Consider the following 24,610-nt stretch of genomic DNA (forward strand, 5'->3'; position numbering starts at 1 on the left):
AATGAGACTGCAAACTGAGGTAAATTAGATAAACAATTTCTGCACAGTGCGCCATCACATACAAATGTTTTGTTGGATACCTTACGATGTATATTCCTTGTGAGCTACTATGATAGGAAATTACCTGTTCACTGTAATGTCTAACAACACTCCACATGAGCTGATCTCTCTTGTAAAACTGATACCGAAGTTCATAATAAGCAAGTCTGGGAGGAGAAAGAAAGATTCAAAGGCACGATGATTACATTCTGAAAGAAAGGGACTTAAAATTTCAATGATAAATTTATCATCATTAATTCCTTCACAGTTTGATTTGTACATCTGCCACATATAATTTATGTTTGAGATCTTCATACAACGGTAACAAAATTACTGTAAAAATAGCGCATTCTCATACAAGTCTTTCATAAATAAAGAGTAAAAAGGTTGAAAAACTCAACCATAATCCCATCATACAGTGGATTTTTTAGGTTTTTTTTCTTGTCATTTCCCGCTTTGAATTCTTTCTTTTCTATCCATATTCAAAAATATTTAAAACATTTTGTATGCATTTTTACACTCAGTATTGTGAATAAGGATTTCTCTAGGTTATTCAAAATTCTATACAACTATTTTTAACGGAGGCAGAGCCTTCCATCATGTGTGTCATAAGAAAACAATTCTCCCACCGTCAGACATTTCCAAATCTTGACAATAATAATTAGGATTGCCATATGTAAATTTTGAATATAACTCTTTGATTGCATTTCACGATTATTTTTTGGAATGAATTCCCAAGAAAAGATTTACTGAGTGAAAAACTACGAAAAAACATTTGAGGCTTTGATATATATATATATATATATATATATATATATATATCTTTCCACTCATACAAATAGTTAAAAAAAAAAGTTCCCATTTGTTAGACCCAACCCTCTCTAGTACTAGGATTATTCATGTTTTGAAATCTTTGATAATTTGCTTTAATTTGCATATATTATATGAGAAATGATATTATATGAGAAATGATAAAGCTGAGCATTTCAAATATCTATCAGCCGCTGTATCTTCCCTTTTGCAAATTATCTCTTATTGTCCACTGGCAATTACGGCACAGGAATCTTTAGGTTTGTCTTATCTGTGTTTAATATTAAGACTATCGATCTTCTGTCATACTCATCATTATATTTTCCCAGTTCATTTTCTAATTGTTTCCATTGATTTTGTTTTGTAAAGTGTTTAATTGTTAGGTAGTCAAATCTATCTAGTATTTTCCACTGCAGGTTTTCCCATTGCTTTTAAACTGAGAAGACTGCCTTTACTCAGAGATTTGACAACAATTAACCCTGATATTTTCTTCAGTCTTTTTCATTTGAATTTTATATTTAATCCTTCCATTCCTATGAAATTTGATGTATACAAGTAAGGTGGAAATAATACAAATGGTTTTTCTTTTCTCCAAGGTAACTACTTGTTCCAATATCATTGCTGAATATTCAATTCAATAAACATTCATTGAATTTATTTATGTCCAGCACATGTAAGTATTCTCAGATTAAATGTTACAAAGAGTTATTGCCTATGCTTTTCCATATGATTACACTGAAATCTCACCATACCGCTACATATTTCTGAATATAAGTCTGTTTTAAAACATGGTCAATTTATAAGCTACTACTAAATAATTCCATTTTTATTCTACATTCATGTATTAACATATGAATAACTGAATAAAATATAAAACTCTTTAAGAGTAAAATAAGCATATCTAAAAAGAATAATTAGAAAGGGGCCAAACTTCAAGTATAGCGAGAATTATCATTTTCTAAGCTAACATTCTAGCCCAAGTGGGAAGAATTAATATCCAGAAACATAACCTTGGTACAAAACCCTCCCCATCTACTTTAACATAAATCTTACTTGAATATTAGGTCATCCACATCAGTCAGAGTAGCACCTATGCTTTTCAACAGCAGATTGACAGAATGAATTGCAATCATTTCCTGTTTTTCTTTGTCTGACTCTTCACCTCCACTACCCAAGGAGAGACTCAAATGCAACTAAAAGAAAAATAAATAAAAACTAAAAACAAAACCAAAAAAATTACATACATAGGAATCAGATCTTCCAGATACAAACAGATGTTGTATCTTTCAGAATCCTAAACAAAGTTGTTATTTGTTACTCTACTCACCACACAGGATAACTCACTAATACCTGATTCTCATATTTGCTTTTTGATAAAATACAAATCAGTCTGTTCCAAAGAGCTGAAATTTTATCTAAAGTGTATAAATACCATTGTGTTTACATGTAGGGGCTCAAAATACTTTATAAAAACAGTATGATCATTTAAGAAGAAAAATATGTCAACTGGCACACAAAACATGTCTACCAGTCAAAATAATAAATCATCATTTATTTTCATCCAACTGAGGTAAATAATTTATGGCAATAATTAACAATTACAATTATATATTATATATAATATGTATATTTTTATACAATATAATCAACAATAACAATTATAATTATACCATAATAATAACAACAACATGACAATTATGGCAACAATTAGCAAGTTGCTAAATAAATTTTTAAAAGAGTAATAAAGTTTTCAGCCTTCACAGACTCCTTCAACTCAGTTATTTAAACATGAGATTTTCATATTCCCATTTAGCTTCTTCTACTTTGTGCTGTTATCATCAATGGTGCAATAGTGGCAAAAGGCACAGGCAAAAGGTAATTCTATCTGGGCAAATAAAGCAGATGACTCCTTTCTTATTCTCCATTTTACCTAACCAATGTAGAGCTCAATAAAAGAGAGTTGGGATAAAATCAGGAAAGCCTGGTTTTGGGTTTGGTTTTGTTTGTTTGTTTGTTTGTTGATTTGATGTGGACATCTGCAGAGTCAGAGAGTATCCAGATCCAGGAAATGTAAGCTTAGGTGGACAGATGTCTAGCCTTTCCCTAAGGCAAAGTCATCATGGAATAAGAAAACAACTTATTATGATCTTAATTATTCAACTTCATAATTCCTAATGTGCATAAAATCATGAATCAATAAATTAACAATCTTTGGCACTCCCCTAAGATTGTAAGCTCCATGAAGTCATTTTATAACTTTCAGAGCAACTTTGATAGTAGGCATTCAGCAAATATTTGTTGAAGGTATTGTTCAATCTCATAAGTGATTTTCACTTAATAATGAAAAAGAAATTTGTGTATAACCTACACCTAAAATGATATAAATTTCAAACCTAACACTATAAATATGTCTAATATTACCAAACTAGTACATCAATTTAAAATAGTAACTCAAGTCCATTTTATAAATTAATTTACTTAGCTGAAAGGAATGGTGTATGCAATGGAAAATAATGTGCTGTAAACAGTTTTTGAGAATGTAAAGGATCATCAGTATTTTAGAGTTACTTAATTGTAAATCCGGCCCATTACACAAGTTTAGAGAGTTATGGTTGGTGGCATTTGTGAATTTACTAAGCAGTCACCTCTTCCTATAAAACCTAAAAAGAACAAAAGGAGAAAAGGAAATGGGTTCATAAAGTACAAAATCAGGCAAGTGAAAGGTATCCAATTTTCTACTCCCTTAGTTACAATCAAATTTTGGAAGGGTGAAAAACACCACATCAACAGTATAATACCTACTTCAGCGTTTTCACATTCTGGTTAGGGCACACATTATAGCTCTCTGTTTAGACAGTGATAGTAGTTACAAAGTACAACTAAAACATTAAATGTTGGTGAGCACTTCTTCGCTTAATTAAGAAATGCTTTTGTCAGCTCCTTCCTTGAATAAAAGGGTTATTAATTCAAGACTCGAGAACATGCTCTGATGGTTTCTCTGTGGGAATTATGGTTGTACATATGTTACAGAGAATTATCTTAATTATTTCAATTAATCAAACAAAATTCCCACCAAATATTTGATACAAATTAAAACACATTTATACACAGAGCTTTTAAAAATCCTACAACAATTCTGCACAATTTTCAAAATAATAATTGCAACAAACCTTAACAGGGGAAATATGGAAATGTTCAAAGAAACTAAGAACTGACATATCAGTCATCGAAGTCTCCATTAATTCTGTATTTAGAGCATCAATATCTTGTTGGATTAACTTTGTCTGAAAAAAATGAAATGAAGAATTAGTACTTTAATTTTTTTTCTCTAATTAGTTCAAAGAATGGCTGATTTATTTTTTTTGGTTTATAATTTTCCCAAGAAATAAAAATTGTTACCCGTTTTCTTTCAGCTTCAGGGTCAGTTGTTGGGGTAAACAGTGCAATAATAGCTCCTAGAAACCCCTGATCAACTTTCAAGGCCATTTCCTGAATGAGGACCATAAAATACCTGAGGAAAAAAATTTTTTAAAAGACAGAAAAGGGTTTCTATCAAACCTTGTAATTTTCAACGTTAAACTTTGATTTTGGCCAGAAGTCACAATAAGATTTTACTCCTTCATCTCTTAAAAAAAAGTGTTACGTTAACAAGATCAAAGTATCCTTAACTGAGCTGTTTTTTTTTTTCCCCTACGTAAGTTAAGGTTTCACTGAGGTAATATTGCTGTATTGATACTTATCATTTAAAGTCCCAAATCCCATATTTATCATGTTACAGAAGAGACAAATACAATTAGATGATATAGCATGTATTATTCCATTTTTAAGGGCCATAGCAATTGCTTCCAAGAGCACATTTCACAAATACATACATCATTCATATTTCACTGGCTATTTTATATTCTAATTGGAATTACAAAGAGGAAAAGTGGTTAAGGAATTTTACACTTTAAAATATAGAGGGACAATTATTAAGTTTCAACACAGAAAATTACTTGACTAAAAGTGGATTCGTATGTTCAGGCGGAAAATAAGTTTTATATGGAAGTCAGCCTCACAAGAGTGAAATTTATTTTCAAAGTAGATTCTCATTTTAAATTCCTTTAGATAAATAGGGGAATCTTTACTTACTTGAACTGTAATACTTTACTGTATTCATTAAATCTTGTGATGACACTCACATCAATGAAAGGTTTGGGCTCTTAGAGGAAGAAAGAAAAAAAAAACACAGGAAAATACAATCAAGCTTTATACTAGATCAAAATAATGTCTACTTAATTTTTAAAATAGGATGTCTCAATTTTTTTGTTTCTTTCTTTTTTTTTTTTTTTTACCTGAATCCAAAGCAATAGATTTTGGAGGGGCCACAGGATGAAATACAACAGGAAACACTGTACCTGGTAACTGACTATCAACCTTAAAAAAAAAAAAAAAAGGAAGAAAGAAAAGAAAATATATCAGCAGGATTTGAAATAATGTAATAACTTTTAGTTTTAGAGACAAGAGGTTGCTAATTTTATCAGAATTAAATATCTGCATTGTATATGTGGTGCCTAATATTAGAAGTTTCACTTTAAATCTAAAATTCGTATATATGCCAGCAAGGGCAACCTTTTACATAAAGGAATATTTAATATCCTCATCAGTGCATTAACACTGTGCAACGTACACACTATTAATCAAAATATTTGTGCCTATGGATCATGGCAGATTTTGACAGCTTATAATTTAGGTAAACTGTAAGTGGAGACTGGGTATAAAATTAGAAAGAAGAAAAAGAATAAAAATGTCCTAAGTAGTATTTTAGTAGTTAAAAGGAAGAGAGGAAGGGAAGCAAGAAGGGAGCAAGCAAGCAGACAAAAACATTCTCTGATGTTCACTCCTGTGTAGAATGACGAAAGAAAATCTTATTTGGGGATCCCATGAGAAATTCAAAGGAATATGTAAAAATAACAATTTCAGTGCAGGAAAATGGTCTTGCAGGCTAACTGGTCAAATTAAATAGTTTCAACAGTCACAAGGTCTTTGGACTTGGTTGCTAAGTATAAAGAATCCACAGGATACATGGGAGAAGGGGAATAAATATAGAAACGAGAAGAAAAATACTGTTTACAACGTATGCTAGAGTCTTGTAGAAAAAATTTCATACCCAAGTTTCCCAAAGTGATTAGATATACTTACTGAACTGAAAACGACAATGTTACCTGAAGCCAGTACAATCTGGCTCTTAAACTTCTCTGGTGAGGAGACTGCTTAAATTCAATCTGAATCCCTGATAAAAAATCTCGCTTTATCGGGCAATGAACAGGGAGGCGCATTTCCATGGGAACTTTATCAAAATTGACCTGGGAAAAAAATACATATGTTTTTGATGACTTGGTATTAGCAGGATAGCTCATTTTAAATATCCATTTACTCACAAATTGAAAGGAGAAAACGTTTTAATCTCTAAGTCTCACCAAAATATCTGCCTTAAGGTGATCTACAGTTGAGATCTTTGAAGCAGAATCATCACTTTTCCACCCAAATTATGAGGAAAATAAGAAAACAACTGAGGAAATTTTCAATTATATAAACTACAGTGAAAGAAAATAAACCATGCTTTATATTTTTTAAAAACCTCAATAGTAATGAGTAATTTTGGTAACTCTTAAATTTTGTCTTAACAAAGTTAAACAATGAATAGTTAATAGCTTATTTATGTCTGACGTTTGTTTTCATTTGAGCATGGCCAACATTTATAGGGATGAGGGTCGGGGTGGGGAGCATATCTGGTGACCAAGGCAAACCCTACCATTAGATATCAAAGACAAACAATAACTAAAGCTGTGTGACTGAACCAGAGCAAATGAGAAACTGCAGTCAAGTTTCTGGGGTCTTCTTAGGGCAAAAGTGACCTTCAGCTGCAACACTGTAAGGGCCTGAAGAGAGTACACCTGTATTTGTGACATCTACCCAAGTCCAACAATCATTCACATTTAATGAACTTAATTGAACAGGTTTTCTACAGGTTTTTCATTACTGCCCAATACATAATTTTGCACAGACTTTATTTACCAAAATATATTGGTATCAATTCAAAACAGAACAAAAGTTTCAATAAGCAATATTAATTTCTGCATAATCTTACTGAAAACAAGTTCCATGAAACTGTCTTGTAAACAGAAGAAATTACAAAAATGCAAAAGAGAAACATATTTAAATCATGTTTTATAGTATGATTTAATAACATATTTTAATTTAAAATGTACTAATGAGTATCAGTAATGTCAATCCTACTAACAAACAAAAGTTTATTTGCTAATAAATAAATTAGTTTCTGCACACACGTTTTTACTTGGACAGTAAATTTTCCTTACTTATTATCCACCAACAAAATAAATATATAAAAACCAAAACAAAAAAAATTTGGTATACCTCAAAATTATTATCTAGTTTAATCCATCCGTGGTCTTTTGATACTTGGTATTTTTTATAGGACTGCTCCAGCAACATTATCTGCTTTTGACTAAAAGGCTTCCATTTCTGTTTTGGTTTCATCTCCCAAACAACACCAGAACTAAAACAATCCATAAAGAAAATTAAATTAGGAGTATATATTAGGCTTGCTGGAATTGTCATTCAACTTCAAATTATTACAACTATAAATCTCTTATGAAAATTATACAAGATTTTTTTTTAAACAGCAAAATTATAAATGTACATAAGGAAAAGGGACAGGGGAAATGTTCTTCTATCACACATTGACATCAATCAATCAAGGAACTCGCAAACTTTTTATAAAAAGCCATATAGTAAATATTTTAGGTTTTGTGGCTGAGACAAAACTGAGGTTATTACATAAGTGCTATTTAAATAACAAGAGAGGGGTGCCTGGGTGGCTCAGTCGTTAAGTGTCTGCCTTCGGCTCAGGTCATGATCCCAGGGTCCTGGGATCAAGCCCTGCATCCAGCTCCCTGCTCCGCGGGAGGCCTGCTTCTCCCTCTCCCACTCCCCCTGCTTATGTTCCCTCTCTCGCTGTGTCTCTCTCTGTTAAATAAATAAATAAAATCTTTAAAAATAAATAAATAACAAGAGGAAAAAACTGCACAAATTTTTCTAATTGATGAAATTCAAAATATAAAAACAATTGAGTATGAATTTTAAAAATGCAAGTCTATTAATGAAAAAATATATTTTTTATTTTTTATTTAGGTATAATATGTAACATTAATTTCAGGTATAGAAAATAATGATTTAATATTTGGATATATTGTGAAATGATCATCACAATAAATCTAGTTAACATCTGTCACCATACATACTTACAAAAAAATATTTTCAACAAATTAGGAAGAGAGGGGAACTTCCTCAACCTGAAAAAGTACATCTACAAAAAACCTACAGTTAACATCATACTTAATGGTGAGAAACTAGATGTTTTCTTACTAAGATCAGGAACAAAGCAAGGATGTCTACTCTGACCACTCCTATTCAACAGCGGGAAATCCTAGATAATGCATTAAGTCAAGAAGATAAAAGGTACACAGATTAGGAAAGAAATAAAGCTGTCTTTGTTCTCAGATGACATGACTGTCTATGTGGAAAATCCCAAAGAATCAATCAACAAAATCCCTGCAACTAACGTTTCAAGATACAAAATTAATATACAAAAATCAATTGCGTTCTTATGTATCAGCAATGAACAACTGAAATTTGAAATTAAAAAAATATTTATATTAGCACCAGACAAATTAAATACTTAGGTATAAACAAAATCTAACAAATTTGTGCAGAATCTACATGAGGAAAACTACAGAAGTTTGATGAAAGAGATCAAAGATCTGAATACAAGGATCTGTGTACATGCATATGAAGACTGAATAATGTCAAATATCAGTTCTTTCCAAGTTGATCTATAGCTTCAATGCAATCCCAACCAATATCCCAACTAACTGATAAACTAATTCTAAAGTTTATATGGAAAGGCAAAAGACTCAAAATAGTTGGGGTGCCTGAGTGGCTCAGTCGTTAAGCGTCTGCCTTCGGCTCAGGTCATGATCTCAAGGTCCTGGGATCGAGGCCCACATCAGGCTCCCTGCTCTGCAGGAAGCCTGCTTCTCCCTCTCCCACTCCCCCTGTTTGTGTCTGTCCCCTCTCTCTCTGTGTCTCTCTCTGTCAAATAAATAAATAAAGTCTTAAAAAAAAAAAGATTCAAATTAGTCAAAATATTGAAGAAGAAAAAAGTTGGAGGACTGACACTACATGACTTTAAGATTACCACAAAACTACAGAAATCAAGACAGTGTGGTATGGGTGAAAGAACTGACAAGCAAATAAAGGGTCCAGAAATAGACCCAAATAAATATAGGCAACTGATTTTGAAAAGGAGCAAAGGCAATTCAATGGAAAAAGGACAATCTTTTCAACAAATGGTGACAGAACTGAATATGCAAAAAAAAAAAAAAATCAATCTAGACATAGAGCTTACACATTTCACAAAAACTAACTCAAAATGTATAATTATAGACCTAAATATCAAACACTAAACTATAAAACCCAGCAGGTAACACATGAGAAGATGTAAGTAACTTTGCATTTTTGTGACTTCTAAAATACAACTCGTAAAGCATAACTCATGAAAGAAAGAATCCACACTGGGCCTCATTAAAATTAAAAATCTCTTCTGTGTGAAAGACACTGTTAAAAGAATGAAAAGACAGCCAGAGACTGGGAGAAAATATTTGCAGAACACATATCTGATAAAATACTGTACCTCAAATATACAAAGAATGCTTAAAATTTAATAAGAAAATGAAAAATTAAAAAATGTGCAAAAGACCTGAATCTCACCAGAGAAGATATTCTGATAGCAAATAAGCATTTGAAAAGATACTCAATAGCATACATAATTAGGGAATTGCAAATTAAAACAATAATGACATATCACTACATCCCTGTTGGAGTGGCCAAAATCTGAAACACTGACAACAGCAAATGCTGACAAGGACATCGGGCAATGAATGCTCATTCATTCATTCCTGGTGTAAATGCAAAATGGTGCAGCTGCTTTGAAAGACAATTTGGCAGTTGCTTACAAAACTAAACATAATCCTACCATAAAAATCCTACAATCACACTCATATTTACCCAAATGAGTTAAAAACTTATGTGTACACAAAAACCTGCCTACGAATGTTTATAGCAGCTTTATTCATAAATGCCAAAACTTAGAAGCAACCAAGATGTCTTTCAATAGGTGAATAAACTGTGGTACATCCATCCAGACATGGGATATTATTAAGTGATTTATAAAAATGAGTTATCAAGCCACAGAAAGAACATGACGAAACTTAAAAAAATAGTGCTAAGTGAAAGAAGCTTATCTGAAAAGGCTACATATGTATGATTCCAGTGATATGACATTCTGGAAAAGGCAAAACTTTAGAGACAGTAAAAAGATCAGTGGTTTCCAGAGGTTCAGGGGGAGGGAGAAAGGGATGACCAGGTGGCACACAGGTGATTTTTATGATATTGAAACTATTCTATAGGACACTGTAATGACAGATGTTACTCATTTCTCAAAACCCATAGAATTTACAACACTAAGAGTAAACTCTAACTCAAACAACATCAACACTGGACTTTAGATAATAATAATGTATCAACATTAGTTCATCAATAGTAAAAAGTGTACCACGCTATTTCAAGATGTTAATAATAGGGGAAAGATGCAGGGCGTATGGGAACTTTGTACTTTACGGCCAATTTTTCTGTAAACCTAAAACTGCTCAAAAAATAAGTCTAATTTTAAAAATTCTGTAACTGATTTATTTTTCCTCAGTACACATCCCCACTGAATGTGTATTAAATGTGTACTGTCATCAGAAAAAAGATAATCAAGTTCTTTTAGATGAATTTTTAAAAGTTCTTACAAGACCAGTATGACAAAACGTAATAACATATGTAATATTAAAGTAAAAATAAGTTATATCAAAGAACAGCAGAGTGAAGAAACTGAATTTATAGGACTTAAAAATGATTTTCATATTTAGGTTAAAAATACTATAATACACTCAAGTGTATAACCAAGAGAATATATTACTCAAATATATACAAATATATTAATATTATATCAATGGATGTATACCCTTTTTAGAACTCTTAATCTGTCAGGTGTTGTGTAAAGCGTGTTACATACGTGATATTTTTATTGACTTAATTTTTTACTTTTACACTAAACATGATTATTGATAGATGATACATGGTAACATGTTAACCATTCCACCCATCAGCCTCCAAGAAACAAACGAGTCTTTTACCAAAGTTAGTGAGATTTAAAAAGTCAAAATAAATAAATTCAAATATTTTTCTTATACAGATACAAGCAGAATCAGAGAAAATAACTGGTTCCATCACTATTTAAAAGTTTTAAATAACTGCCCATTAAAGACTATGTACCTATGTCAAATACTGCCTCCTCCATGAATGTTTTCTCCAATTTATCTGACCCACTCTTGCTGGCTTCCTCTAATCCAGGCCAGTTTCTTCAGCCTCCACTGCACAAAACAACTTACTTGCCTCTATCTCGGTACTGCCATTGCACATATATATACTTCTTTCTGTTACTATAATTCATCAAAAAAATACATACCAAAAACAAAGAAGCAAATCTCTTTTTTCCCCCACCAACTGCTGATGAGTACAGTAAGTGCAGAGGCATTATCTTACTCATCTTTCTATCTTAGGAGGCTTTTCAACTAGCAGTGAAAAAAACTGTTCATAAGTTATGCTGAAAGAATACACAGTACATCAAAATTCAGAAAAGCTGTTTACTGTCATTAAACTTGGTATTATGAACTCAATGCTTTTTAAAGATTTCTGATGCCTTATCTTTCTTCTTCCATACCTGGTTATCCCAATATATGAAACTTCCTGCTTGTTTTCATTATTAACCAGGGAAAGCCCAAGACTGTGGAGAGAAAAGGTTATTTCATAATCAGCCTGCTCCATTTCTTCTGCCTGAAGTGCTTTGGAAACCAAGGCAACATCATCAGTGAAAAGCAACACTCTCTGGCGTCCATCTAGGAATGATACCCAGTGTATCTGAGTATTTGCATCATAGGGAAACTGGCCACATTCATCCTGGGGAAAAGAAAGACTTTATATTAAACCCATAAGCGGTTAAGTTTTTATTATATAAAGTTAAACTACAGTAACTGAGAACATGCAGAAAAGTTTAAAAAGCATGACTATAAATTGAAAAACTAACCATCAAAATGACATAAATTAACTAAAGTCATAATCTATTTTAAAACATAACTCACCGATGTTTTCAAACAATAACAAACACTAATAGTGCTTAATTTTTTTGTACCCTGGGTTTGACCGCTCAAAGGGCGCGCAGCAGGAAGAAGAGTATCCTGCAAGGGTGCCAGTGTCCTAAGATGCTTACTTGTCTCCAAGATGGAGAGGTTCCTAAGTTTATTAGAACAGTAACCTCACGTAAAACTAACCTAGTTTATTTTTATGTTTTAATAACTTACAATACTGCAAATATTTATATAAGTCACACTATATAAAACTATGGTTTGTACTTAGTGTGCACAGTTTTGTAAAGCCTTTTTGGCTGAAGGTCTCAGCACTAAAAATATGACTTGATTTGGTCAGTGTTCTCAGAGACTGAAATAATGATTTTCTCCTCATTCTGGGCTTAACATAAATATAAGAGTTCATTTCAACAAGCAGTACAAGTACCTACTATGTGCTTTTCATTTCATGCTTTCTTGGGGAAAAAAGCAAATAAAGGGTTTATCAAGAGCATAGGAATAGCTGCGTTTTGTTGCTGTTTAACATCTATTGCTTTTTTTTTTATTGACGTATGGTAGACACACGATGTTTCATTCATTTCAGGAGTACAACATAATGATTCAACAACTCTATATGTTATCCTATGCTCACCACAAGCACAGCTACCATCCGTCACCATTCAATGCTATTACTGTACCATTGACTATATTCCCTATGCTGTACGTGTCAGCCCCGTGACTTACTCATTCCACAACTGGAAGCCTGTACCTTCCACTCCCTTTCACCCATTTTGCCCACCCCCCCACCTCAATCTCTGGCAACCACAAGTTTGTTCTCTGTATTGATGGGTCTGTTTCTGGGGTTTTTTTGTTTGGTTTTTGTTTTTAGATTCCAATGTTTAAGTGAAATCATATGGTATTTTTCTTTCTCTTATTTCCCTTAGCATAGTACCCTCAAGGTCCATCCATGTTGTCACAAATGACACGAACACATCATTTTTAAGACTGAGAATGATGAATTCACGCCTTCTTTTCATATCATATTCTATTTAAAGGTTTTTGCTTTGAATTATTGTTGTTCAGAAATTAAAATCAACAACTTTGCTTTCTTTTTACTTGTTTGCCTCCTAAATCCTTAATGCCTCTTCATGCTTATAAAGTTCTGTGTTAGTTTGGTTAAGACATACCTTTGGTAAGTAGCATATAGTTAGATACTGTTTTCTAACTTAATCTGAGTTTTGTCTTTAATAGGAGAATTTAAACCATTTTCATTTACTGATATAATTGATGGCAAGCATGGTTTAGTGGAAAAAGTCCATGGACTATTAAGTCAGATAGACCTGGTTTTGAATTTTAACCAGAATTCTGAATTCCAATCATAAGAATCAGTGATAATATGCAGGAAGCATTAACACAGGAGACAGATTCAATAAAAGGTATTTGCCACTTGTTACATACTTCCTTAGGTCTCCTTCCTTTACTCTAAGGGCAAGATTGTCTTTATTTTCATTTTCTCAATTGTTTTAAAATTCTCTTACCAATGATTTTAGTTCTACTCAATAGGTTTTTAACAAAAACGAAAACTTTAATCTGTACTTCTGTAATTAAAATTTAAGATTAAATGGTATATTTATGGTATGAACAGAATATATTGTTTCCCTACTCCACTTTTACTTCATTTGCTTGTGTCTTTCTATTTCACCATGCATTCTTCTATTTCATAGCTGTTACAGCTTTATAACTTAGTTGAGGAGGTGAGACATTAATTTGGAAAATTTCTTGTGGTCCTCCTGTAGTAAAAAAAATTTCAGGGGTATAATCACCTTCTGATTCTACAGGATAATGCTACATTTTTCTCCTGAACTATTTTTTTCATAAACCCCATGTTGCTGTTGTTTTTGTTTTTTTTTTTCCCTGTTCATTCACACTTAATAAGGAAAGATCTGTTCAGACCTAGTGTTTGCCAATAATGTGTGGATTTTCTTTGAACTCCCTCACCATGTCCACCTGCCTGAGTGGAACTCCCTTCTCAAATCAACTTAGCAGACAAGGGAATGGGCAACAGCCTTGCTTCTAGCTCAGTTTCCAGAATGTGGCAGATTATGTGCTGACTGAGGCACAGTTATCTACTTTTCCTACTGCCTGGTGCTCTAACACCAAATAGAAGAGAAACATTAAAAACCACAATCCCCACATACACTATTCCCAGATTCTTCCTGAATCTGCCTCAATATACAGATCTGAACATCCTCCTCCAGGAGGTCCTTCCCACTTTCTCTCTAGTGTCTATATACTACCACTGGGCATTGTAGTTACTGAGCAGCGTTAACTGTGAGGAGAGGGGAAACAATACCAGCACAGTCAGAGACCTCTGCTAGAGCTCCCATGTCACTGAGCCAAGAGGCTAAGAGGATCAGGGAATTTAAGCCTCTGCACCATTTACAAACCTTGAGTTTCTGTCTTGTAAAAAGTAAAGCACAAGCAAGCTAGTATAGTATAGTTCCATCAAATTGTCATGGTGAAAATTATTCCAAGAATCTCGTAACGGAGGAACTATCTGTCTGATTTTTCAAAAGTAGCTAAGATTTTATCTCTTTTATGGGCATTTCAAAGGGAATACAGGAGAAGATAATTCAGCCACTGTTGGCCAATTACCATTTTAAAGCAAAAGTCAATAAAGCTTTTTTAACAACTGGCATTATCAGACAGTGGAACAGGACACTGTATGAACTTTTCATAATAGGATATATTTCTACAGAAACAAATGATCTATATTGCTAACACAGGAACAATTCCTACACTAGAGAAAGGCTGGTAGGTGAATCCTTAAGACCTTCCCAAAGTTTAAAAGTCTAAGAATAACATATTTGATTAAATTAGCTACCTAAATATTGTTTTAATAAATATTTCATTAAATTTCTTATATGGGACAATTTGTATACTATCAGGTTCCTTTAATTAAAATCCATGGTCTTCATTGGGAAAATATGCCTAAAAACCTCACAGCCAACAGTGGCAACCATATGTTCAAAATAAAGTTGTTTTCACTTACTTTTAAAATTCCTTTCTTTAAAAAAAAGGGGCATATAAAAGATACTTTACTGGGCTTTACTTGGGCAAGATAAAGCAGGCCTATTTTTTAAACTGTAAATAAATGATTTTGTCTAATCTAAAATACAGGTATGAACTACTTGCAATCTAAACTCCAAAACCAACTTATTTTGAAAATACTTCCATTTCATTTTTAGTTCAGTAAGGATAAAGATGACTGTGTGAAGCTGGCTTGTATGCTTCCTTCACCACCAGGCAACTCATATAGCACTCATTCACATCACGATACCTTTAACAGACTGTGTTCTCCAGTATTTGCTGCGTATGTCCAGGTAAGTTTTCTGGTACCAGTAGGATCTGCCCAGGCAAAAAGTCGAGCTTCTCCTGGCACCAAGTACACTTCCTCCTGTGACCCACTGAAACACAACCACCAGAGGGAAGATGAAAACAGCCAGGCCTTGAGAAATCCAGACCTGTGGTTTACAGGGGAGGGGACAGGCACAAAAATCTTCTAAAGTAGCCTTTGTTAATAAACAGAACTCTGCCTAAAAATAAGTACCCTAAAATGTCCAATAAACTAATGGTTTAAAGCTTGAGGGAAGGGAATATTGCCTTTCTGAAGTTGCAGTATACTCCAAATTGATGCAGGCAATGGAATTCATTAAAGTAAACAAACTGGTACGTCAGAGCTCACCTGCAGAAAAAACTATAAACAATAAATCCTTTAGCAGCAGAATGTCACTCAGTGCTTAAATTTAAGTTTATTAATCAAATGCAACAGATAAGAAACATGAGTCTCAAAAAAAGCAAAAATTATGTCCACACTGTTGCTACTCAAAGTGTGATCTATGGAGAAGCAGCAACATCACCTGGAGCTTGCTGAAAGTACAAAATCCTGGGCCCCGCCTAAAACCTACTAAATCAGAATCTCCATTTTAACAAGATTTCTGGGAGATCTTCCAAATTTATCATTAAAATTTAAGAAGTATTAGTCCATATTACAAAAAACTTTCCAGGGAAAAACAACAACAAAAGGAACCCAATTAGGTTTCAATCCCATTCTGTACTTTTAAATCTTCCAGTGGATTCAAGCCAGGAGAGTTAAGAACAGGTAAATCTACAAGGCATTATTTTATATAAAATAATTCTATATGTAAAAATAACCTTAGGCATATATAAAATTTTATACATATGTAAAATAATGCCCTGCAGATTTATAATAATAATTCTTGGCAGATATATAATATATATTCTAAGGGTTTAAAACTGTTATGTCATTAAATAATGGTATCACCCAAGCCAAATGACAGCACAAGCAAGAACAACAAAATTTCTATCATTCCATACTTATATTCAACACCACTACCTTATTCATTGTCCTCTCATTTAATCTTCTACCACCTCTACTGGGGGAAAAAAAAACTTGATAGAGATTTATAGGGAGAGGTTCACTATTTCCAGATTACAAAAGAATAATAATGCTTAAACAGGTAAATAGGTTCACAGTTCCTTATATGCAATTCCGAAATTTTAAAGCTCCATACGTCCAAAGATTTTTCTATTAGTGTGGTATCAAAAATCATTTGGCTAAAATACGTAATCTGAACCAAGGTGAGATTATTAATAATTTTGATTTATCCCACTTGATATGAATATTTATAAGTTTCACTGCAGGAATGTTAATGTACTGGACTCTGGAAACTGTCCCAAAACCTGCTGAGGGTATTATAATAAACAGCATGTGTTCCATGTTACCTTTCTAAAATCAGAAAACATGTAGAATGTAAAACAAATCTACCACCCCAAGTGTTTCCTAGAAAGGACTGTGGGCCAGTAAAAAGCAAATGAGATTTCCCATGAATCTTTTTTTTCATACCTCTGTTTGTACATGACAACATCCTGTGATGTGTGGTTTATCACTAGTGCAGGTGCAGATCCCTCGTGGTAATCAGAAAAGGTTATGACAGTTGAATGTTCAGCAGTGTTTACATCCACCAAGATACCCCCATTCTATTGTAGAAAAAAAAATTCTGTTTGAGGTATTGGTTTAGCTTGCAGTGACATCTGGAATTTCAATCAGTTATCTAGACATAAAAAGTCTATTTTCTTAAGTTCTTAACTGAAAAGCACACTGGTTCTTATCTCTTACAAATATATGTATAGGACCTCACAAATAGATATATTAGCACCTTTAAATGATTACCAGATTTTTTTTCCAGTTGAATTCTGTTTTTTTTAATTTAAATTCAATTAGATTTTATAGCATGTTTTAATAAAATATTTTATAGCAAATTTTAAAAATCAAGGACACTGTATTTTAAAACAGTATTTGAAAATATGATGTACTGTATGGTGACTAACATAATAAAAATAAATAAATAAATAAATAAATAAACCATGAAAACATAATAAAAAAATAAAATAAAATAAACCATGAAAACATACCAGCTCTTCTAAGCTCAATAAAGTGCCATTATCCTGTCGGTTATAAAAAAATGGTTTGGAGGATCCTTCACAGCCCACCACTCTCACACAAAGTTTGCCTGACAAATTTTCAGGCCAAAACGGAAGGCACTAAAAATACAAAAGTTAAGATCAGTCTTAAAACAAGACTGGGGTATAAATAAGACAATGGCTAATTAAGTTTTCAATTCTAAATCTAATCATGATACAATTATTACAAGTTTCTTAAAATATTTCCTCCACATCTCATGTTAAAATTATTAATAATATAAGGCCTATTTATGAAACCAAAGAAGCTCCATCCGAAGAACATAGATCTAATAGTCTGTATGCACTTATAGAGTAATTATAATATGAGAAACTAAAGAGCTTACTGATTAAGAATGCCTCAAATATCTTGAATATTTAAAACCTATAATCTTAAAACATCTGCTTTTGTGCATATCCCATTATAATTCCTTAATGCACTATGAATTCTTTCAGTGTTATCTTATCCTAGATAAACTAGAAAGACAATTGAAGGCGGAGAAGAGAACGCCACAGACCTTGCTGGAAGTCCTAACATTACCTTCCTAACTGTTTGATCTTAATCAAAGCATACACCTCTCTGAGCCTTATCTGTAAAACTGAGGTTGTAGTTCCTAATACAAAATGTCCCTCTGTTATACAATACTAGGTAAATTCTATTTCTGAATAAAAATGCTACTATTATCAAACCCACATCAATGGTAATGAGCATTTATTTGTTGCCAAGTCTACAGAGATCATTCCCAGAGCCCTGGAAAGCCCATGCCTCTCAGAGCTCTAAATCTGTGTAACTGGAATCTCTCCTCTTAAGCTTCTTGCTAAGTTTTTAAATATATATACAATTTTGTTTTTGAGATGTACAGAAGAATGGTTCTTTCTTTAAGGTCAGCTGGTTTGGCTGAAAACTCAGGCAAATTCAAGCAGTAATACTCATCTGTGCACCTGTCCTCTCCCTCACGCCTTCCCTCACTCTCTTCACTCCTAAAATCTTATTGAACCTGCAACGTTTAGTTCAAATCCCACCTCTTCTATGAAACACTCCCTTTTGATCTTGGCCACAACGATGGTGACTTCCAATGACTGTACTGACTTTAGAAAAGTACGAGATTCATACTTTTCCTTCTCGGTAAAGTGAGGGGGTTGAATTTTAGGAAATTTTCAAGGAAACTTTCGGATAATCTATTCAGAAATTCTAAAGCCACCTATAACTTAGCATATATTTTCTTCCATGTGTTAATTTATATGAGTCTTCAGCTCGCCAACAAGATTATATACTTCTTGAAGGCAGAGACATTATCCTATTGAGATAATTCATAGTACAGTATCTTCATCTTCTTTTCACAATACATCCATATGTTCTATACATATAGGAAGAACTAGAGGCTGGGTGTTAGCCCTCTAGACTGGCTAGTGATAAATATTACCAGTACTTTTATTCTTCTTTTTTTAACATGTGTTTACAGTGCAAAAGAAAAGTCAAAGTTGGCTATCATATTTTAATACACAAATATTGTAGCAAAATGGGTATAACAAAGAAGGATATGCAATTCTTATTTATATATCATATTTATTTGTACATTTTAGGAGCCAGTTATAGTAAAGGAAAATTTTACCTCTGAAGAAGCAATATAGTTCCACTTATTAGTTGGCATTGAGCCATCAAATGCAATTTCGCCAACTTCTAGTTCTAATGATGACTTGTTTGCAATGGTACAAAAGGGAGTCAGAGTAACTATTCGTGTAAGATTAAAACTACTCATTTTGATGCTAACACCAACCTGTGTAAAGGAACAAACAAGTTTATAATTTCCCAGTACTTTATATAGATTCTTTGAAATGTATACACACATATCCCATTCATACACAGATTTCTTAAAATACTTTAAAATAATGCTTGTTAAATAAAGTAACTAATATAAGCCATATTCAACTACTGATTATCTTCTAAGAAAAATTTTTGGTTCCTTAATTTAGCTCCATCAGAAATCAATTCAAGAAATATCAAGTGGTAATCTAACTAATGATGACTCGTAATATTTAATTTGTATTCTTTATTTTTTAACATTCCAAACATAAATTGTTTTATAATTAGTGGAGAGGCTCAAGTTTTGCTGTTTTATCATCACTCTGTTAATGAACTAAGATGAAAATTTCAAAGTGGCAATAAAACAGGTCCACTGGCATCATATTACTCAAATTTTCGTAATCAAATTTAATATTTAAGAAACATTTGGCAGAGAACAGTATGGAATGAGGTTTCAACTTACTGTCTTAAACTTTTTATAAATTCAGGTTTTGTCCTGATACTAGTGGCCACAGAAATTTATAGAGATAACAGTCCTTTACATAATACTTAGAATTCAAATTTCTGTACCCCTTAGAATCTAGCTGGTTTACTGAACTGAAGAAAATGTGAATGAAGTCAGAGGTAAGTAAGCAAGTGGAATCTTACCAGGTACTCCATATTGTTGGCAGGACACTTCACACACCCATAACTTCCCACTGTATCCAACGAAAAACCACTGGACCAGGCACTAGTTGAAATTTTTAATTGTACCTACACCAGAGAACACATAACCATCTTATAAGAAACCTAAAAGACTATATTAATATTTTATTTGAGGTAAAGTTGTTAGACCACTAGAAATTTATTTAGTATCATGGGACACAGAAAAAAAATAATCAAAGCCATACTGCCAATGGGTCACAGAACCACAGATATTCTAGAGGCCAATAAAATAAAAGCAGAGCTCTGATCTTCCCATTCACCCGTGCAATGAGTTTAGTGAATTTAAAGATGTATACCAATGAGACCCTTCATTGTTTAAAAAAAAAAACTATAATATAAACTGACATTTTTCCAGTGTTACACTTAAGATATTGAGCTAACAAATTCTTAAAAGTTTTAAAACATAGAGAATTTATGTCTTTAACATTATTCAGCAAATGTTAAATGAAAGGCATCATGACCAGCAGAATGGAAGACAATAGGACACAGTTCCTGTCTTTAATGAGCTCCAACTAAACAAGGAGGTGGGAGACACATACTAATAATTATGATGTAAGACTCAAGGTGATTAATGGCTACATGTTCAAAATGCTATCAAGGTGAGAAGGTAAAAAGTTTACTTCTAGCTAAGAGATTTAGATAAAGTTTTATAGAAGAGATCTAATTGTGCTCCTCCATCTACCCAACTAGATTATAAAAAGCCTGAGGACAACCAGAGGTAAGAGACATAAACAGGTAATTACAACGCTATGGATTAATCGATACTTTAAGATAGTGGTTTTCGAAATGTGGTCCCTGGACCAGCACCATCAACACCACCTGGGAATCTGTTAGAAATGCAATATTCAGACCCTACCCAAACCTACTGACTCAAATAGGGGCACAACCCAGAAATGTGTACGAAAAGTCCTCTAGGTGATTCTAATCTGAAATTTGAGAACCACTGCTCTAAGAGGACATGGATGTAATACCTAGCTCCACTTTAGACAGTTAGAAATCCTTCACACATGTCAGGCCTAAGCACAATGATAGCCAAAGAATGAAAAGCAGGTAACCAGAAAAGATGTGGCAGACAGGGAAAGAAGGGAAGAGGCATTCTAGCAGAGGGTGCAGCACAGACAAAGGCCTAGCAGTGACTTGGGACAGTGTGTGATAAGCAATTCCAAGATAGGAATCTACAAAGGAAAGAAGGGACCAGAGCACAAAAGACCAGGCTTAGGCACTAGGTTCTCTCTCAGAGGCCTGGCTTAGTGCTTCATACCTAGGTGGGCTCGGTTAACAGAAGCCAAATCCAACTCTTCCACCTTCTGAAATGCTATTTCATCACTGGTAAACTAACTAAAATCAAGATTTCTACCTGACACTACTAAAAGAACAGAAGTAATTCTAAAGACCATGGAGAAAAGGGCAATTCAGCTTTGGGAAACTCTTGCTAGTCCTAACATCTCACTTGATGTATTCCTGAAAAGTCTCCTTGGACCTACTTCATGCCAGTGGCACTTCGCAAACTGGTAAGAATGGATTTAAGGAAGGCTTAAATGACTCACGAGTTTCCAGATTAGGAATTTATCTGTTTTAAATTGTTATATCAACCAAAACACACCTTATTTTTACTAAAAATGTTCTTCTTCTTAAAAGAGAATAAAATAATATCCCTGAAATCAGCTGGATGTTTCACGTGAATGTCTTCCGAACGATACTGGAGAACCCGAGAAGTCTTGTTGATCAGCCAGTAGGGACTAAAGATAGATAGCACCGTCCGGCTGCCAATTCGTTTGACATGTACTGACAAGTCAATTGACATCATTTCTGTGGAGTCAGAGGAAAAACATACAAGAAAGAATTCGGGAAGTGTATCACATAGACGGAAATGTCCATTCCAGTTTCTGCCCTGATATTTCATCAGAACCAACTCCATTATTTCTCCACTGATTTTTGAATGTAGAACATCAGCAGCACTGCCTTCTGTGAGCTCATGAGTTTCTGCTGTTCCCTAAAAGCAAACAAACGAAAACTAAATTTGCTTACTGATTTTTTAAAAACCTCTTCAATAGCAACATCCATATTTTATAAAAATGCTAATAACCTACCAGATTCAGATTAACTGACAAGTCTTCAATGAAGTATGTTTACAAATTATGAATGTCCAATAACCACTAACAACTAAAAAGAAAACACTGTATCATAGCCAAAAGCAGAAATTGTCTTTTGGCCATGAGTAGGCCAATGGCCGTAAGTTTTAAAAAAAAAAGTCAGGTCTATGCCGAGAATAAAAGGAATGCTGGCTGTTGTCTATGTCATTAGATGAGCCACTTAACTGCCTGGGCTTCAGCTTCATCTGCTATTCACACACTACGCCTAGTGGTTCCCACATAAAAACAAGGAAAGTGATATCAAACTATTCTGACAAGCTATCTAAGTAAGGTAGAATTATTTTTGAAATGAATAATAGCCACATAATAAATCAGGCTTTCTTTTTGAAAGCTTCTCTTGCATAAGTACTATTTAGTTCATTTAATTCATTTTAGTCTTCACACCTCAGGGATGACTCATTGTCAGATGAAGAAAAGAAATAATTTAGGTTCCAACACTTTCCAGACTTTTGTATTTTAAAATGTTGTGGCATGAAAATCTAAAAATATTTATCATACATCATCACTAAAAAATGTTCCCCGTTATTTCTTAGACAAATTATTTTAAGTTCAACAGAAATCTGGATCAAATAATCATACTATTAACTTTAAAATAAAAACTTTAAAATTAATTTTAGAATAAAGTAAGATGAGGTATTTCCCCACTGGCGTTTTTCTATCCCTTAGCTAATGGAATTTTACTTAATAGAGATTATTATGGTTCTTAACTCATAGCAGATGCAACAGAGTTCAGTGGAAGGGAGCAAAAGAGACAAATTGCCTAGGTTCAAATCCCAGCTCTACAACTTACTAGCTGTGGGTTCTTGGGCCTGTTACTTAAACCTTCTGTGACTCAGTTTCTTCATCTGTAAAATGGGCCTAATAATAATAATAGTACCTACTTCAGAAGGTTATTGTAAGGATTAAATGTGTTAATACATGTAAAGCACATGGCACAGTGATTGTCATATACTAAATGCTGTATCAGTTTTTCCTGTTATTAATATTAAAGTATGCTATGGAAAATACTGACCTCAACTAAAAGCACAGTAAAAAAACAAAACAAAACAGAATTCACTCTGCAATAATAAAGGTCAAACAAAATACAAGAGACATACTTCGAGTAAGTATCTTAGAGAATATGGGAGAAGGTTCCGCAAAGTGAGGGTAGGATAAAGATGAATAATGTAAGCCGGATCCCAGTCTTCCTCATGGGTACATATATAGCTTAATTCATCAGGCAGAGCAACTGTACTGACAATGAGAGGTAAGAAGTTGACTTCTACTGATGGACACTGCAGCATGCATCTGACTTCCCTGCTCCTGTGAAGTTCTTCCTTCCAAGAAATATAAGTGGTGGATTCTTTGTACTGATTCTCTAAGATACCGGCTGGCTGAATAAACAACTGACATCTAGAGAAAAAAGAGAACGGAGTGGGGGAAAAAAGTTTTTATCAAAAACTTAAGAAAAAGAATATCATTAAATCTTCTTGGTAACACTACAAGGTAAATACTATTATTCCAATTTTTACGGATGAGGGAAACAAGGCTACGAAAGGTTAAACTTGCCCCAAGTCATATAGCTAACCCATGGACGAACTTTCTGGAAAAAAAAATCCGTAGACAGTGACAAGTCAGAAAAAATAGTCATTTCAAATATAAAGGCAATCTAATAAAGACAGATTTCACAAAATTCTAAAACATTGAATATACAGTAAGAAATTTTCATCTGGTAAATTCAGTGATTAAATAAATGTATTTCTCTATATATGTCTTAAAACTGGCTTTTATATATTTTAGATAATGAAAATAGAAGGTTTTTCTAGAATATAGATCCCAATTCACAGAATTAAAAATATGTATTGTGAACCTTTTAAAACTTAGTATATTCAAAGAAGTATGTACCTATATGAATCTAAAGGAACATGGAACTCCTCTTCAGGTCTGGCTACTCCAATGCGCTCCAATAGCTTAACATTCTTAACAGATTTATAGATGATGAATGCAATAGAGAAATGGTTTTTAATCTGTTAGATAAAAAGACATACAAGTTGTTTAAAAAGATATAGATGCTTGAAAGAAAAGTGTGAGCTGCACATAGTGACTTTTTGATCTAAAAAGTTTCAAACCCAGTATTGGAAGATATTTTTAGGGATAATTGAAGCATTTTGGGATATTTAAAAGCTATATATGAGAAACTTGGATGTTTAAGGGGCAGTTGAAAATTTCTAGGATATTCACATGCTCTATTCTCTATGTTCCTTGTTAGTGTATAATATACATCAATTTTG

General features: G+C 33.2%; 1 protein-coding gene across 4 annotated transcripts in view; it reads right to left on the bottom strand.

The window, feature by feature from the left end:
* Positions 1-24,610, bottom strand: part of VPS13C (vacuolar protein sorting 13 homolog C) — a 182,107-nt gene that overhangs the window by 22,741 nt on the left and 134,756 nt on the right. For 3 of the 4 annotated variants that reach the window (XM_028099926.2, XM_028099927.2, XM_028099928.2), the window contains exons 57-73: positions 24,225-24,346; positions 23,438-23,732; positions 21,791-22,180; positions 20,131-20,235; positions 19,292-19,456; positions 17,634-17,762; positions 17,065-17,198; positions 15,478-15,604; positions 11,738-11,973; positions 7,267-7,408; positions 6,054-6,194; positions 5,184-5,265; positions 4,981-5,050; positions 4,249-4,360; positions 4,020-4,133; positions 1,903-2,042; positions 125-206 (exon numbers count right to left, since the gene is read on the bottom strand). In XM_028099926.2, coding sequence (XP_027955727.1) covers positions 125-206; positions 1,903-2,042; positions 4,020-4,133; positions 4,249-4,360; positions 4,981-5,050; positions 5,184-5,265; positions 6,054-6,194; positions 7,267-7,408; positions 11,738-11,973; positions 15,478-15,604; positions 17,065-17,198; positions 17,634-17,762; positions 19,292-19,456; positions 20,131-20,235; positions 21,791-22,180; positions 23,438-23,732; positions 24,225-24,346 — 2,586 coding nt within the window. Of the gene's footprint in view, positions 1-124; positions 207-1,902; positions 2,043-2,553; positions 3,510-4,019; positions 4,134-4,248; positions 4,361-4,980; positions 5,051-5,183; positions 5,266-6,053; positions 6,195-7,266; positions 7,409-11,737; positions 11,974-15,477; positions 15,605-17,064; positions 17,199-17,633; positions 17,763-19,291; positions 19,457-20,130; positions 20,236-21,790; positions 22,181-23,437; positions 23,733-24,224; positions 24,347-24,610 lie in introns of those variants that run through there. The other variant, XM_028099929.2, reaches the window with a different exon arrangement.

Source organism: Eumetopias jubatus, unplaced genomic scaffold, assembly GCF_037043125.1.
Source record: "Eumetopias jubatus isolate StellerSeaLion01/CBP00866 unplaced genomic scaffold, mEumJub1_p1.0 scaffold_7, whole genome shotgun sequence".
NCBI lineage: Eukaryota > Metazoa > Chordata > Mammalia > Carnivora > Otariidae > Eumetopias > Eumetopias jubatus.